At 42.3% G+C, this 18097-nt stretch overlaps 1 protein-coding gene across 2 annotated transcripts in view; it reads right to left on the bottom strand.

The window, feature by feature from the left end:
• Positions 1–11590, bottom strand: part of LOC122539867 (amine oxidase [copper-containing] 3-like) — a 36073-nt gene extending 24483 nt beyond the window's left edge. Inside the window, exon 1 of one of the 2 annotated variants that reach the window (XM_043675000.2) lies at positions 9978–11590. In XM_043675000.2, the coding sequence (XP_043530935.2) occupies positions 9978–11547 (1570 nt within the window). In that variant the 5' untranslated portion in view covers positions 11548–11590. Of the gene's footprint in view, positions 1–1845; positions 3458–9977 lie in introns of those variants that run through there. The other variant, XM_087977836.1, reaches the window with a different exon arrangement.
• Between the last annotated feature and the right edge of the window lie 6507 nt (positions 11591–18097).

Below are 18097 nucleotides of genomic sequence, written 5' to 3'. Positions count from 1 at the left end.
GGGACAGAGATTATAATTGCAAATTTTGAAATAAATGTTGAGCCTGGAAGGCTGTACATTCAAGGCAGAGATAGATAGATTCTTGGTCAGTTGGGGAATAAAGGGTCACAGGAATGTGGCTGTGAGGAATGTTGGAATATGGAGATGAAGCAGTTTTGAGGGCTGCAAAGCCTACTCCTATTCCCATTCATGATCTTATGGTCTGAAGTGCCTAATCAATGCATTAGGTGCATCTGGTGGAGGTTTATGCTAACCTGAGTTTGAAGTAAGATTGAGTACAGAGAGGTCACTGATAATGGGAAGAAGTAGAAAAGGTCAGGTAACTAGATTCTGGGGATCATGTTGCTGGCTGAATACAAGGGCCACAAAATAGTCACCTCATCTTCCTTTAGCCTCCCTAGATATTAAGAAAATCACACGTTGAGCCACATTTCTGAATGTGAATATTCTATTACATAGAGGAGGAGTGTTTCGCACCTGGATGACAAGAGCGGGGGGTAATAGGGAGGGTATGGCATTCTCTGCAACTATTGGTCAAATGCCATTGGAAGAGAGGGGGGTGGTGGTGGGGGTGGTGGGGGAGGGGGGGCGGTGGCAGTGGGGAATATAGTGTGTGCGCTTAATGACCTGATTTTGTTCCTACATGTTATGTTTCTGTAGGTTTCTCAATACGCTGTCAGATGGCTTTTGGTGACATTCCGTTTTGAAAAGACTGTTGTTACCTTAGATCCCTTCCACAGCCTTCATAGTTTTGTCACTAACTTATTCTCGGTAATCACTTCCACTGCTTATTCACCATGATTGGCAGCAAGGGATTCAGCTGCAGGCTGACACCCATGGTGAAATATCATGGGGCACTGAAGGTGTTCCAATGCAGGTTACTGTATTTCTTCTAGAGACAATCTCTGTACATTGCATTAGCCACTGCTCCTTGGACAAGAGCCAAAACTCACTGACATTGATAGCTCGTGAAGACAGGAATAATGTTGGAAGGCAGGCTACCTCAATTATCCAAGCTCACAGCATCCAGGGGGGAAAAAAAAAAGACAGGATTCAATTGCAGAGATTGCTTTTCCTATGACAGGACTAATTTTAATTGAACCGTCGGTGATTATACTGGGGGGAAAGTTTTCACCTTCAATATTTAAAGAAAAGGATATACTGAGGAAGAGGAGAACAATAGGCTGGACTGCACATGGGCATTTGTAAAAAAAAGACAATAACAAACAAATAATTGTTAAAGTGATGGCTGCAAGATTCAGCTCTGGACTGGCTGCTACCACGCTGGGAAAAGGGACTTGATACTAAGGCAATTTATTTTTTCTTTAAAAATGTGTCTGAGGACTTTCAGTTCCTGGCGGCCCAGATGCATGTCAGAGATATCTCCAAACAATAAGATCCTTGCCACAGTCTTCAGAGAACTGTAAATATCAAACATGTTAAAACGGTTCTTAAACTTCTAAAGTTACTTTGTAACAAAATTGTTGGAAAAGCTCAGCAGGTTTGGCAGTATGTGCAGAGAAGTCAAGAGTTAATGTTTCAGGCCAAGTGATCCCCTCCTCAGAACTGAATGGAAGTTACTGTGTAACCTTGATAGGAGCAAATTACTGCAGATGCTGTCAACTAAAAATCCCCAAGCTTGTTCATTTTCCATGGATGCTGCCTGAGCCGCTGTGATCTCCAGCATTTGTTGCTTTCAGTTACTTTGTGATCTTCGTTAAAAATCACACAACACCAGGTGATGGTGCAACAGGTTTACTTGGAAGCACTAGCTTTTGGAACACTGCTCCTTCATCAGGTGGTTGTGGAGAATAAAGATTGTGAGACACAGAATTTGTGACCTACCTGCTACATCCAGATCCGCCTTGAAATGCAAGAAATGAGTGTGAATATTCCCCAAAACGTTCTCTTCAAGTTTTGCTCCGTACAGAAGACCGCCCTCATAAAGAAATGTGGTCAGTGCATATCCTGAGGGATGGACCTTGGTCTCAATCACACCGTTGTGGTGGAATATGTAATCGAAGATATAATCATAGTTGGCCACGGTGGAGGTTGACCTTATGATCAGCACACAGTCGGCCACTCCCCCGTAAGAGGGAGGTGTGTTCCAGCTGAAATAGTGCCGCCTGAGGGGCAATTGTTTATTCTGTTCAAAGATACAGATGGAGTTCTTGATCCGCCTTGGGTTCTCACTCTCTGAGAAGTGAACAGTGTCTACAAAGGTTGCACCGTACGGACAGTCCACCCCTCTCACCAGTTCGTTGACATATTTGCCAATTCCATAATTGACATCGAGAAACTTGGTCCTCATTAAGGAGGGCGAGTCACCTCCATACACAGAGTTTACCTCCTCCACACTCAATTCATAGGCGATTCTTTCCTCCCTGAATTGGATATTGAACAACTGCAGCCCATTGACAGTGCTGTGGCGGAAAGCAAATTGCCAATTGAAATATCTCACATGGTTGTAGAGTACATTGTAACGGCGGCCCTGGGGCTCATATTGCAATGGGGAGACAGATTTATGTTGGACGTGGGGTTTCACTGAGGCATAGTCCGGATCGGATTGATCTCGGTGCAGTCGGATTTTCCTCACGGTGCCGCGGTCATACTGAGCAACCAATTCCTCAATGCTGTCAAAGTACTGGCCATTGTAAAAGACCTGCTTCACTTTCCACTGGGAGGGATTGGTGCTGCTGTGGTCTATGAGCACCTCAAAGCCCACTGGGTGCATAAAGAGGCCGCTCATGTTTCTCAAGAATGGGAACCAGGTTTCCCGGTCCCCTGCTTTGAAACCGCGAGGAGCAGAGTCCAAGTGGATCAGCGTTTCCCAGTCTAAGCCGAAACTTTCCCGAATAACCCGAGAGGCTTTTTCCAATCCCATTCTTGAAATGATGGTTTTATATTCGAAGCCTGTCACAGGTCTGGCATGAAAACTCAGGTTCTGGTATTTTTGGGAAGAAATGTCTTTGTGGTAGGTTGGATAAGGAAGGGGTCCCACCACATACTCCGTGATATTAGGCTCACTCTGAGCTCCAAATACCACCACCGCTCTGGCTTCTCTCCTCGGCTGGGGTTCCTTCTTGTCCAAAAATTTTAAGACCTCACTTTTCGGGGGGAGGTGCAGTTCGATCATGTAGATGTAATTGTCTGATGGAAGGGCTTCACTGCAGTTCACCAGCTTCACTGTAATCTTCTGCCTCAGGTACTGCACCACGCTGGTTAGCTCCTCACTGTCCAGATCTTGAAATACCAGACTCTGAAACCTCTCCCCATGCATCTCTTCCAGCACATCTATAAACTTGGTGTACTTACAAGTTGCCGATTTCGCGAAGCCCACTATTAAGATCCAATTCAGGGCTATAATCGCGACCAGAGCCACCGCCAAAATAGCGAACAAAATCTTCAAATTCATGGCGAACCAGGGAAACAGCTTTTCCCCTGTTTAGCTCAGGAGTAACAACATCCAGATGTTTTACAGCTGAAGGGAAAATATTGCTGATTGGTTCCAAGCAATATGACGCCGCAGGATTTTAATTCCATATCCTTCTGTGAAAACTTGAGAGTTTAACTGTTTACTGACCATCAGTCTGTGAGATGCAAATCTACAGGATAACCCCAAGGGTCCTTTGGCATTAGGTTCAATCAAACTTTGCACTACTGTTAGCAATCAACTAGATCTTTCAGGGGATCGTCTTAATTATGCATTTTACAGCATTGAAATCAGTTTTTGTGCATAGAGTTCTACAGTGACTTTTATTCGCTCAGCGAAATGTTAGTTTTTGAACCAGCAATCCAACTTGATAATGTGCAAAATCCCATCTGTGAGAGCAACTATCGTTTTGTCGCTGGCTGTGATGAAACCGGAAATGTGCATGTTCTGATGAAAGGGGCATTATTTATAGAATATAATCCTAACATTTTTGAAGTTAGAGTTAGAGAATACGGGTGTTGCTTATTTTGTGAAGGCGTTTCTGTCGAACAAGAGGTCAGAACATCAGAACTCGGGCAGGAGTAGGCTCCACCTTTAATACAATCGTAGCTAAGCTCATGTTGGTCTCCGTTCCACTTTGTTGCTCTCCATAACCATTACTGATTTAAACATCTGTCTATTTCCTCTTTACACTTATTCAATGACCTGCTATTCACCACTTTCTGGTTTTCTGAATTACACAGATCCATGGTACTTTAAAAGTCATTTCTGGTTAAAATCTGCTACCCCTTATCTAAAGCTATAAACTCTCATTGAAGACTGCCCGACAAGAAGAAACATTCTGGTCATGTCTACTTGGTTAATCCCCTTTCACGACATATATACCAAAATTAGATCTCCTTCCATTTGCCTAAACTCGAGAAAGTACAGGCATAAATTTGTCAATCTCTTTTTGTAAGACAAACCCCTCATCTCTGGAATCAATCTAGTGAACCTTCTCTGAATCAACTCCAATACAATTGTCTCCCTCCTCAAAGGAACAAAAATTATATAATATTTCGGATCACTAATGCCTTGTTCAGATGCAGAAAAGCTTCCCTTCTTTTATGCTCTATTCCTTTATATAGAGAATCTTTTGCTACCAGTTTTTAATATTTTGTACTAGCTTTCTTTCTGAATTTGCCTTTACCACTTTTATTACATTTTTTAATAATCCTTTTTGATCTTTAAAAGTTTCCCAATGTTCCAGCCTCCTAAGAAAAGCCTGGTCTTTGTAATATAGTAGAGACACAGGTAGAAAGGATAGTGAAGGTGGCGTTTAGTATGCTTTCCTTTATTAGTCAGAACATTGAGTGTAGGGGTTGGGAGGTCATGTTGCAGCTGTACAGGACGTTGGTTAGGCCACCTTTTGGAACATTGCATGCAATTCTGGTCTCCTATAGGAAGGATGTTGTGAAACTTGAAAGGGTTCAGAAAAAGATTTACAAGGATGTTGTTGGGATTGGAGGTATAGGGAGGGGCTGAATAGGCTGGGGCTGTTTTCCCTGGATCGTTGGAGGCTGAGGGGCGATCTTAATGGTTTATAAAATCATGAGGAGCATGAATAGGATAAACAAACAAAATATTTTCCCTGGGGAGGGGGAGTCCAGAACTAGAGGGCATAGCTTCAGGGTGAGAGGGAAAAGATACAAAAAGAGGACCTAAGGGGCAACATTTTCACGCAAAGGGTGATGCGTGTATGGAATAAGATGCCAGAAAAGTGGTGGAGGCTGGTACAATTACAGCACTTAAAAAGGCATCTGGATGGGTATATGAATAGGCAGTCAAGATTAGAGTGGTGCTGGAAAAACACAGCAGGTCAGGCAGCATCCGAGGAGCAGGAAAACCGATATTTTGGGCAAAAACCCTTCATCAGGAATGAGGCTGTGAGCCTCTGAGATGGAGAGATAAATGGGAGGGGGGTGGAGCTAGGGAGAAGGCAGCTTAAAGTGCAATAGGTGGATGGAGGTGGGGATGGAGGCGATAGATCGGAGAGATGGGAAGGACGATTGGCAGGTAGGACAGATCATGAGGATGGTGCTGAGCTGGCAGGTTGGAACTGGGGTAAGGTGGGGGGAGGGGAAATGAGGAAACTGGTGAAGTCCACATTGATGCCCTGGGGTTAAAGTGTTCTGAGGAAGAGAGGTGACAACAACAATTCACACTTGTGAGTGAAGATAATTAGTTTGACTCTCCTAGTTCTTGGAAGAAAATTGGACAAATAGTCAAGCAGGTGAATGGCAACCTTGTAGAGTTGTCATTAGTCAACATGTGTCCCATGTCTGCAGTGATTGTAGACTAGAGAAAGGAAGATCAGAATCACTGACAGCTCCCTCAACAGCTCACAGATTTTATTAAAAAAAAGATTCCTGCCATGGGCACAGAACAGTCTTTCTGCATTTTACCCAGCACCTCGGAAAGGTCAAACTCAATTTTCTTTCCAGCTTATTTCCATTTCCCTGTAAATTATATTGATATATTAGATGATATATCAGAGGTACACAATGGTCACAAAATCTCACATTATCGAAATGTTACAAAAGTCAGTCAATTTAGATTTATATAAATTGACTTTATTGAAGTATGAAAGTGTATGGGTGAAAAACTATGCCAGGTAATGTAGAAGAATGTAGTTTAATTTTCCTATCACAAGTTGATTTTATTTTATTTACAAAAAAGGCATCGACAAAGATAAGTTGCGATTAACTACCCCTTCACAGCAATGTGAAATTGCTTGTGACAACAACCATGAAAATTCTGATTTTTCTTTTACACCAAGAATGTAAATGTCCAATGTAGGCGCTGATCCTTAAAGCCACAATCAACCAACTCATGACAACTGCAAAAGACAAGGGCAGCAGTTACATGGGAACACAACCACCTATGAAGCTCCACCAAAATCTGCTTCCTGTCCTGACGTGGAAGGATATTGCAGTGACTTCAGCATCATTGGATGAAATATCTTGGAATCTTAATGGCATTGTGTCCATTTACAGCAAATGGACTGCAGCAGATCAAGAAATCAGCTCACCAGCATCTTGTTAACAGCAACAAGGTATGGACAAGAGGTACTGGTCCAGCCAGTGCCACCCACATCCCATGAATGGATTTTAAAAATCAGAAGTGTTCCACATCATAATATCTTAACCAAATCCTCTGACGAAAAGACAACTGAAGAAGTACCTTTCTACTTAGGAAATCAATTATGCATTCAGAATTTACATTACATTTCTAAGGAGAATTCAAATAGATTAGATTCCTCACAAACAAAGCATATCTCAGTCATTCAGACATTAAGGAATCTTACTTTAATACCATATAAATGCCATTCTTTGAATTTTATCTTGGCAACAGCAATTAAAATTTATACTTGGATTTCCTATCAAATAAGAGATTGCTTTTTCCTACTGTCTGAGAGCCATCTAATATTGTGCTTTTGGTTTCCACATAGACATTGACCTACTTGTTGGTTCTTTGATAAACATCTATTTTTCAATTGATATTGTCTCAGTTTTCTGTACTAATAAACTCAAGTATGGCACTTGAGTACCCCCTTTCAATGGAGGAGTACGTATTTAACTCTGTCTCTTATGCAAGAGAATTACAATCTGGCTGTTAATTTAGATAAAGTTTTTCCAAAAGAAAGGTAATAACCTCAACTGGCTTTTTTCCTTTGGGATGGGATTGGTAGACCCTCTTAAGTCATAGAGATGTACAGCATGGAAACAGACCCTTCGGTCCAACCCGTCCATGCTGACCAGATATCCCAACCCAATCTAGTCCCACCTGCCAGCACCCGGCCCATATCCCTCCAAACCCTTCCTATTCATATACCCATCCAAATGCCTCTTAAATGTTGCAATTGTACCAGACTCCACCACATCATCTGGCAGCTCATTCCATACACGTGCCACCTTCTGTGTGAAAAAGTTGCCCTAGTTTAGATTAGATTAGATTAGATTTTTTTTAGATTAGATTACTTACAGTGTGGAAACAGGCCCTTCGGCCCAACAAGTCCACACCGACCCGCCGAAGCGCAACCGACCCAGACCCATTCCCCTACATTTACCCCTTCACCTAACACTACGGGCAATTTAACATGGCCAGTTCACCTAACCTGCACATTTTTGGATTGTGGGAGGAAACCGGAGCACCCGGAGGAAACCCACGCAGCCATGGGGAGAATGTGCAAACTCCACACAGAGAGTTGCCTAAGGCGGGAATTGAACCCGGGACTCTGACGCTGTGAGGCAGCAATGCTAACCACTGTGCCACTGTGCCGCCCATGGTGTCTTGGGAATCTAGCTTTCTCTGCCTGAAGTTGAAAGGCGTTAACTGGGCAGTGCTCAAGATCTAGAATACTTCCAAAAACAAAAATAAAACAAATGGCTAGGATTGAAACACACTAACTCTTCATAATCTTCCGCAATCTTTAGTAATCTTGTCATATTTAAAGAGGTCACAGCAGCACCCGCGTGCCTTTTTCCTCACTTATTATACAGTATTTACATGACCAATGGGTACTGCAGTGCAGAAATGCCAGAGGATAATTATATGATCTGAAACCAGATTGTAAATCAAAATTAGAAAAGGCTAAAAATACTCAACATGTTTGGAAACATCTGTGGAGAGGCTTATAGAATTATTGTTTCACAGCGGGCAGAAAATATTTCTGATGCAAGTACTGAGGAAGGGAAATGAGAGAGGAAGAACAACATAAGGGAAGGTTTCTATCAGGGTGAAAGACAGGATAGATTAAAATAACAAAAGCAATAATAACTAAGCCAAAAGTAGAAGGTATGAGAGAAGTAAAAACGCAAATGATGAATCTAGAGAGGTTTCAAAGTGGGAAAGTAGACACCATAATTACCAAGTGCTTTTGTCCAAAAACAACAAGAAAGGACAACACAAAACAGAGAAATGGGGACAGAGGTTATGATTGCACATTTTGAAATCAATGTTGAGACTGGAAGGTTGTACTTTCAAGGCAGAGATAGATAAATTCTTGGTCAGTTGGGGAATAAAGGGTCACATGGAGGTGACAGGAATGTGGCTGTGAAGAATGTTGGATTATGGGCATGGAGCAGGTTTGAGGGCTGCATAGCCTACTCCTATACCCATTCATGATCTTATGGTCTGAAGTGCCTAATCAATGAATTAGGTGCATCTGGTGGAGGCTTATGCTGAACTGAGATTGAGCACAGAGACGTCAGTGATAATGGGATGAAGTACAAAAGATTAGGTCACTAGATTCTGGGGATCATGTTACTGGCTGAATACAAGGTCCACAAAGTAGTCACCTCATCTTCCTTTAGCCTCCCGAGATATTAAGAAAATCACACGGTGAGCCACATTTCTGAATGTGAATATTCTATTACATAGAGGAGGAGTGTTTGGCCCCTGGATGGTGATAACAGCTTGGTTGTGGCTCTGGATGTAGGTTTGGTCAGTCAACTTTAGAGTGGTGCTGGAAAAGCATAGCAGGTCAGGCAGCATCCGAGAAGCAGGAAGGCTTTTGCCCGAAACGTCGACTTCCCTGCTCCTCGGATGCTGCCTGAACCGCTGTGCTTTTCCAGCATCACTCTAATCTTGATTCCAATCTCCAGCAACTGCAGTGCCCACCTCTGCTGTGTAGGTTTGCTCGCTGAGCTGGAAGGTTCATTTTCAGACATTTTGTCACCATTCGAGGGCTAGTATCGTGACGAAACATCTGAACCTTCCAGATCGGCCAGCAAACCTAGATCCAGAGGATAAATTTTATTGAATGGTCCGTGATTTTATTTGGAGGAAATTTTCACCTTTGATATTTAAAGAAAAGGATATACTGAGGAAGAGGAGAACAATAGGCTGGACTGCACATGGGCATTCGTTAAAAAAAACAGAATATAAGGAATGATTGTTAAAGTGATGGCTGCAAGGTTCAGCTCCTGACTGGCCACTACCATGCTGGGAAAAGGAACTTGATACTGAAGCACCATTTTTTATAAAAAAAAGCAACTGAGGACTTTCAGTTCCTGGCGGCCCAGATGCATGTCAGAGATATCTCCAAACAATAAGATCCTTGCCACAGTCTTCAGAGAACTGTAAATATCAAACATGTTAAAACGGTTCTTAAACTTCTAAAGTTACTTTGTAACAAAATTGTTGGAAAAGCTCAGCAGGTTTGGCAGTATGTGCAGAGAAGTCAAGAGTTAATGTTTCAGGCCAAGTGATCCCCTCCTCAGAACTGAATGGAGGTTACTGTATAACCTTGATAGGAGCAAATTACTGCAGATTCTGGCAACTAAAAATCCCCAAGCTTGCTCATTTTCCATGGATGCTGCCTGAGCCGCTGTGATCTCCAGCATTTGTTGCTTTCAGTTACTTTGTCACCTTCGTTAAAAATCACACAACACCAGGTGATGGTGCAACAGGTTTACTTGGAAGCACTAGCTTTTGGAGCACTGCTCCTTCATCAGGTGGTTGTGGAGAATAAAGATTGTGAGACACAGAATTTGTGACCTACCTGCTACATCCAGATCCACCTTGAAATGCAAGAAATGAGTGTGAATATTCCCCAAAACGTTCTCTTCAAGTTTTGCTCCGTACAGAAGACCGCCCTCATAAAGAAATGTGGTCAGTGCATATCCTGAGGGATGGACCTTGGTCTCAATCACACCGTTGTGGTGGAATATGTAATCGAAGATATAATCATAGTTGGCCACGGTGGAGGCTGACCTTATGATCAGCACACAGTCGGCCACTCCCCCGTAAGAGGGAGGTGTGTTCCAGCTGAAATAGTGCCGCCTGAGGGGCAATTGTTTATTCTGTTCAAAGATACAGATGGAGTTCTTGACCCGCCTTGGGTTCTCACTCTCTGAGAAGTGAACAGTGTCTACAAAGGTTGCACCGTACGGACAGTCCACCCCTCTCACCAGTTCATTGACAGATTTGCCAATTCCATAATTGACGTCGAGAAACTTGGTCCTCATTAAGGAGGGCGAGTCACCTCCATACACAGAGTTGAGCTCCTCTACACTCAATTCATAGGCGATTCTTTCCTCCCTGAATTGGATATTGAACAACTGCAGCCCATTGACAGTGCTGTGGCGGAAAGCAAATTGCCAATTGAAGTATCTCACATGGTTGTAGAGTACATTGTAACGGCGGCCCTGGGGCTCATATTGCAAAGGGGAGACAGATTTATGTTGGACGTGGGGTTTCAGCGAGGCATAGTCCGAATCGGATTGATCTCGGTGCAGACGGATTTTCCTCACGGTGCCGCGGTCATACTGAGCAACCAATTCCTCAATGCTGTCAAAGTACTGGCCATTGTAAAAGACCTGCTTCACTTTCCACTGGGAGGGATTGGTGCTGCTGTGGTCTATGAGCACCTCAAAGCCCACTGGGTGCATAAAGAGGCCGCTCATGTTTCTCAAGAATGGGAACCAGGTTTCCCGGTCCCCTGCTTTGAAACCGCGAGGAGCAGAGTCCATGTAGATCAGCGTTTCCCAGTCTAAGCCAAAACTTTCCCGAATAACCCGAGAGGCCTTTTCCAATCCCATTCTTGAAATGATGGTTTTATATTCGAAGCCTGTCACAGGTCTGGCATGAAAACTCAGGTTCTGGTATTTTTGGGAAGAAATGTCTTTGTGGTAGGTTGGATAAGGAAGGGGTCCCACCACATACTCCGTGATATTAGGCTCACTCTGAGCTCCAAATACCACCACCGCTCTGGCTTCTCTCCTCGGCTGGGGTTCTTGCTTGTCCAAAAATTTTAAGACCTCACTTTTCGGGGGGAGGTGCAGTTCGATCATGTAGATGTAATTGTCTGATGGAAGGGCTTCACTGCAGTTCACCAGCTTCACTGTAATCTTCTGCCTCAGGTACTGCACCACGCTGGTTAGCTCCTCACTGTCCAGATCTTGAAATACCAGACTCTGAAACGACTCCCCATGCATCTCCTCCAGCACATCTATAAACTTGGTGTACTCACAAGTTGCCGATTTTGCAAAGCCCACTATTAAGATCCAATTCAGGGCTATAATTGCGACCAGAGCCACCGCCAAAATAGCGAACAAAATCTTCAAATTCATGGCGAACCAGGGAAACAGCTTTTCCCCTGTTTAGCTCAGGAGTAACAACATCCAGATGTTTTACAGCTGAAGGGAAAATATTGCTGATTGGTTCCAAGCAATATGACGCCGCAGGATTTTAATTCCATATCCTTCTGTGAAATCTTGAGAGTTTAACTGTTTACTGACCATCAGTCTGTGAGATGCAAATCTACAGGATAACCCCAAGGGTCCTTTGGTATTAGGTTCAATCAAACTTTGCACTACTGTTAGCAATCAACTAGATCTTTCAGGGGATCGTCTTAATTAGGAAATTTCTACCCTACAGTTTCCACACTACTGTTGTTAGAATACTGAGTGGACTCACAAACCCTTAACATTCGCCTGTACCTGTGTTTTTGTTTTTGTCGCTGTTTATCTATTATTTATCTATCTATGCTGCTTAACTATGTGATCTGCCTGTATTGCTTACACGACAAAGCTTTTCATTGTGCATTGGTACGCGTGACAATAAATTCAATTTAATTCAATTTTACAGCATTGAAATCAGTTTTTGTGCGTAGAGTTCTGCAGTGACCTTTATTTGCTCAGCGAAATGTTAGTTTTTGAACCAGCAATTCTATTGGACAATGTACAAAATCCCATCTGTGAGAACAACTATCGTTTTGTCGCTGGCTCTGATGAAACTTGACTTGTTCATGTTGCATTGAAAGGGGCATTATTTATCAAATATAATCCTATCATTTTTGAAGTTTGAGTTTCAAAATAGTCGAATACGGATGTTGCTTCTTTTGCGAAGGTTTTTATGTAGAACAAGAGGTCAGAACATCAGAACTCGGGGCAGGAGTAGGCTCCACCATGCACCAAATAGGATTAGGTATAGTATATTTCCTATTAAAGGTTGTTGTAACTTTGTTCTTAATAAAGTTGGGACTGTTTTCTATTGGTGTCATTTTGTATTCGTGTTAATTTGACAACTTTTGTATTATGGGGCACCAGGACAAATTCATTCATGACATTCTAGTCGCAGTTGTCTAAATTGTTTTAAGGAGAAACTGGACAATACTATTTAACCAATTCTCTGTTTAAACTAACATTTGCCTCTAGTCTCACATGCTCATAGTTGTTAACAGTCTCATATTTAAAATCTCACTGAATATCTTCTAGAACTCCATATATAAGGTCTATGCCCTAGTCATGGGGGATTAATCCAATCAATACGCATATTAAAACCACCCATGATGTTATGGTATTTTTCTTACAAACCCCCGCATTTCCTGATTTGCACTGTGTTTCACTATGGAACTACTGTTTGGGGTCCTGTGGATTATTCCGACCAGGGACTTCTTTTCTTTCTTATTTCTACCCAGACTGATTCTACTTATTGATCTTTGGTGCCTACATCACTTCTCACCACTGGACTGGTTCCTTCTAGAACAGTGACATAATTCAACATTGGTCAGCTTGGATTTATTGTCACATGTACCTAAATACAGTGAAAAGTTTTGTTTTGCATCCAGATCATAACATACAAGGACAAATGGATGATAGGGTATTTAGACAGAGCAAAGCATTTGAAATTAGAGAGGTCCATTCATCAGTATCATAACAGCAGGGATGAAGCTGTTCTTTTTTCTGACTGATGGAAGAGGTTGGATGAGAGTGTAACGGGGTGGGAGGGTTCTTTGATGCTGGTTGCCTTTCCGCAGTGTAGATCGAGTCTGTGGATGGGAGGTTGGCTTGCGTGATGGTCTGGGCTGTGCTTATAACTTTCTGTAATTTCTCATGGTCCTGGGCAGAGCAGTTGTCGTACCAAGCCGTAACACACCCAGATAGAATGATTTTTATGGTGCATCTGTAAAAGTTGGCAAGGGTTCTTATGGACATGCCAAATTTCCTTAGCTGGGGAAGAAGAGACATTGTTGTGCCATTTTGACCATCATATGTATGTGGGAGGACCAGAACAAATTACTGGTTATCATCACTCCGAGGATGTTGGTGCTCTCGACCTCAGTTCCATTGATATAGATAGAGGTGTGGCCGCGTCCTTTCTTCCTGAAGCCGATGATCAGTTCTTTTGTTTTGCAAATGGTTATAGACCTTTGTGGTATCATTAGAAAAAGGTCCATTACACTGGTGTTTCATTACATAGATTGGAAGAAATTAACTTGTTTTCATTTCAGAATCATCAAGGCCTTTATCTTAGTTTGGAAGATTTAGAGATTGAAAACTATGGGGCAGTTCTGAGAAGAATTGGTCAGGATCAGAAGAAAATACAGTTTCTCCCCTTTACAGGATTTCAAGACATTGCAGAGAAATACAGTTACCTCAGTAGATTAGATTAGATTCCCTACAGTGTGGAAATAGGCTCTTCAGCCCAACAAGTCCACTCCGACCCTCCGAAGAGCAACCCAGCCAGACCCATTCCCCGACATTCACCCCTGACTAATGCATCTAACACTACGGGCAATTTTACATGGCCAATTCACCTGATCAGCACATCTTTGGATAGTGGGAGGAAACCGGAGCACCCGAAGGAAACCCGGGCAGACACAGGGAGAATGTGCAAACTCTGCACGGACAGTTGCCCCAGGGAGGAATTGAACCCGGGTCTCTGGCACTGGGAGGCAGCAGTGCTAACCACTGAGCCTCTGCGCCAAAAGTTTAATTTGGTTAGAGGTCTGCAGATTGTTAGAAGTTGGAAAGGTTTAACCTCTCTGTTTTGATAGTATTCATCTAAGAAGACTTCGCAGCTTACATGAAAGTAACTGTGAGAATCAATCACATAGGACTTAAATATCTGATATAGAGATTCAAGTTATATCAACGTAAATCTCTGCAGGTCGATGTGGTTAGGAAATAGGTTTAAAACTTGGATTTGCTGTTTGTTTCAAGATATTGTCCTGAGCTGTTTACTTTATCTAGACAGCTGGGTTTGAAATTAGTTTTATTCTGTTGTCAAGTTTTGCGTAATAAACATCTGTCGTTAAAAGAAACTTTGCAGTCTCACGTGACTGTTTGAATGATTGACCACCATATTAAAAAAGTAAACATGATCTAGAGTGCCACATTTCATTCTGGAATCTGATTTGTCCAGTAGTACCATCAGCTGGGATCATAACAATCTGGGCAGTAGGAGCAGGAGGATGACTATTCTCTGTAAAGAGTTAACAAACAAATAGAAAGTTGAATGTAGCTGAAGAAGCAAAACATATTTTTGTGACAACTTCCATGACAGCAGGGAGTCCCTGACTTATATTGGCTGCCACTTTAAATACACCTCAGTTTTAAAATATTGATCCTTGTTCTCCAATTCCTCCAGGGCTTCAACCTTTCCTAAAGCTCCTTTCGCCCTACAACCCTCAGGTATCTGAACTCCTTCAATACCAAGTTATTGTTACGAATGCTTGTCATGTTATTAATAATTGAAACGTGGATTCTGAAGTGAACAGAATCATGTATTGTGTTATGCATGATTTGTAATTCTATATTGTGTGTGTTAAATGGGGCGTTTTAATTTTATTTTGAGCTCTGAGTACTGTCAGGTTTTCTGGTTTGTCTACATGCATTTAGATGAAGCCAATGAGAAGCCATTGACTTAAATACTTCAGTTACATTACCTGCACAGTAACCAGGAAATTTAAAATGTGGACATTTATAGTGCAAAGGATCTGATGATGAAATGATTCCTGTGCTTTAGAGTGGCCCTGGCAGACCCAAATAGAGCATCAATGAGCAGGTTATTACAGAGAAAATGTTGATTGTAGCAGTTGGAAACACTGTTGACAATCCCTTTCATAACTTTGCAGATGGTTGAAAATAGTAATGGTAATTGGCCATCTTGAATTAATTCTACTTTCTGTGGGAGTGTTGCATATGAAAATACTTTCCTGTAAATGTTTCACTGAGCTTAATTCCTCAAATTATAAAAAAATGAAACCACTTATAATCAAACTGGAGCTTCTTTATATGGTCCAGTTAATCACTCTTCAGTTGACATTGAAATGGCTACTTGCACCTGTACAAAGTGAGTATGAAGATGATAGACAACTAATTTTACTGTCCCATGGACCAAGGGATTAATAAAAGTTTGGGGTGCAGATTGTTAATGAGAAAAAAGTCTAAATGAACATAACTGGCATGGATATAATGTCATAATATTTGGAAGTGAATAGTTTACACAAAAGTTAAAGAGGGCAGGAAAGAAAGGGCCCAGGATCTCATTTCTCCCAGGGCCTCATTTGTTCTGGCACTACTTGATAGTTTGCTTGCCAAGTTTACTTGGCTTCTCTCTGGTAAATCTATCTGTTGGAGTAATTTTACACCAGATGTTAACCATCAGAATGATTTTAAGTTCAAGATCTACGATTAAGACTGAAGCCCGACTCGTAATGGCAAGTTGTGCAGTTCCAGCTGGAAATACATCTCCCACCAGGTGACTAAAGAGAAACAAGAGGCATTAGGTTATGTACAAATAAAAAGAACTGGCCTGGTGCCTGGTAGGCGTCCTTTCTTTTTGCCCTGGGACAATGGGATCCAGTGCAGACTGATCTAAGGGACATCAGTCCCAGGAATGCCCACAACACAGCATTATTTCTCCTGACTCCACACCAACTGTAGTCAGGAGAAATAAGGTTACCTGCTGTATTCCCAACCAAATAGATAGCAGCTCCATCACCCTATCAGCTTTGAGTGCCCACAATAAATGTCTGGTCTGTCACCGTCTTGGTCCTGCCTGCAGATGGACCTCAATTCCAGCCAACAGCCCAGGCACCACACAGCACTATAAGTCATGAAGCTGCCAAACCTGAGACTTCATCCTCACATTAGATTAGATTAGATTACTTACAGGTCCTTCGGCCCAACAAGTCCACACCAACCCGCCGAAGCACAACCCACCCAGGCCCATTCCCCTACATTTACCCCTTCACCTAACACTACAGGCTATTTAGTGTGGCCAATTCACCTAACCTGCACATGTTTTGGACTGTGGGAGGAAACCAGAGCACCCGGAGGAAACCCACGCAGACACGGGGAGAATGTGCAAACTCCACACAGACAGTCACCTCAGGCAGGAATTGAACCCGGGTCTCTGGCACTGTGAGGCAGCAGTGCTAACCACTGAGCCACCGTGCCGCCCCCTTTTTAAACAGATCTGGATTCTATCAGCCTCCTTTGGAATGAATTGAACTCCAATGGCTGGAGAATGTTGTGCCTCTTTATTGAATCGCAAGGCAAATTAATACAGGTTTCAATTTTAGGACACTATTTTAAAACAGAAAGATGTATGATGAATGTCAGCATTGCCAGTTTTTGTGTTTTCCCCATGTCCTTTCCTGAAATCACATGGCAATATTTTTGGTTAGATCTGAAACATTGGATGCTATTTCCAAAAACAGAAACAATTTGCAAACAGTCACCTGAGGTGTGCAGCCACACATAAACAAGGATTTACTGGCTCCCTGTGATATTTTGCACTAATCATTGCGACTGCACCTAACGTATGTGTCATCTGTAAGCGACACATAAACAACACTGATCAATGTAAATTCACCTCCAGCCAGTGGCAGCTCAGAGGGAAACCCCCAATATATAAAAAAAATTGTTACTTGGTATGAACTTACTGGTCATGTATATCTCAAAATGGAGCTGCATTAGGTGAGTTGAAAGCATGCATTATTCTCAAGTTTTAATGGAATTTAGGAATGTAAGACATAGAACAGAATAGGCCATTCAGCTCCTCGAAACTGTTCCATCCTTCAATGAGATCTGACTGATCTATGGCCTAACTTCCATACACTTGCCTTTGGTCCATATCTATTAATAGCTTAACAAAATGACCCATCTCAGAATCAAAACAAACTGATCTAGCATCAACAAACAATATCCCTTCTGGGAGGTGCTCTGATCAGCTGAACACAAATGCATAACCCACACTGAGTGATGAATGGGATTTCTGTTACTCTCCAAGCAACTTCCAGAGGACTGCTCCGATGTGAACAGGAAAGCCACTGATTGCATCCAAATCTCCAGGGCTTTTGCCTGAAACATTGATTTTCCTGCTCCTTGGATGCTGCCTGACCTGCTGTGCTTTTCCAGCACTACATTCTTGACTCTAATCTCCAGCATCTGCAGTCCTCACTTTCACCTAGTCCATATTTTGTTTGACATCAGCAACAGTGAATGCAAGACATACAGGGGTCATTTACTGATTCAGATGCAGTCACATCCATTCCATTACTTGTTACAGTTAAAACTTAATGAAGAGTTAGACCTCTGCCCTGACCAGTGATTCACTCGTAGTATCTGAGCTTAACTACTAACATAACAAAGGGATATCCGTGTCAGAGCAAATTACTGTAGATGATGGAATCGTTACTGAAAAACAAACAATGTGGAAATCATAACTGGCCAGGCAGCATCAATGGAAAGAGAACAAGCTAGATGACTCTTCATCAGACTTCAAAGTATCTAGACTCAAAAAGTTAGCTTGCTCTCTCTGCATGGATGCTGTCTTACCTGCTGTGATTGCCAGCATTTTTTGTTTTCAGGGAAATCAATGTCTCCTCGA

Source organism: Chiloscyllium plagiosum, unplaced genomic scaffold, assembly GCF_037043375.1.
Source record: "Chiloscyllium plagiosum isolate Xiang-an unplaced genomic scaffold, Cpla_swu_hap1 HiC_scaffold_32, whole genome shotgun sequence".
Lineage (NCBI taxonomy): Eukaryota > Metazoa > Chordata > Chondrichthyes > Orectolobiformes > Hemiscylliidae > Chiloscyllium > Chiloscyllium plagiosum.
The sequence above is the reverse complement of the archived record's forward strand: the minus strand, read 5'-3'. Positions and strand labels throughout refer to the sequence as shown.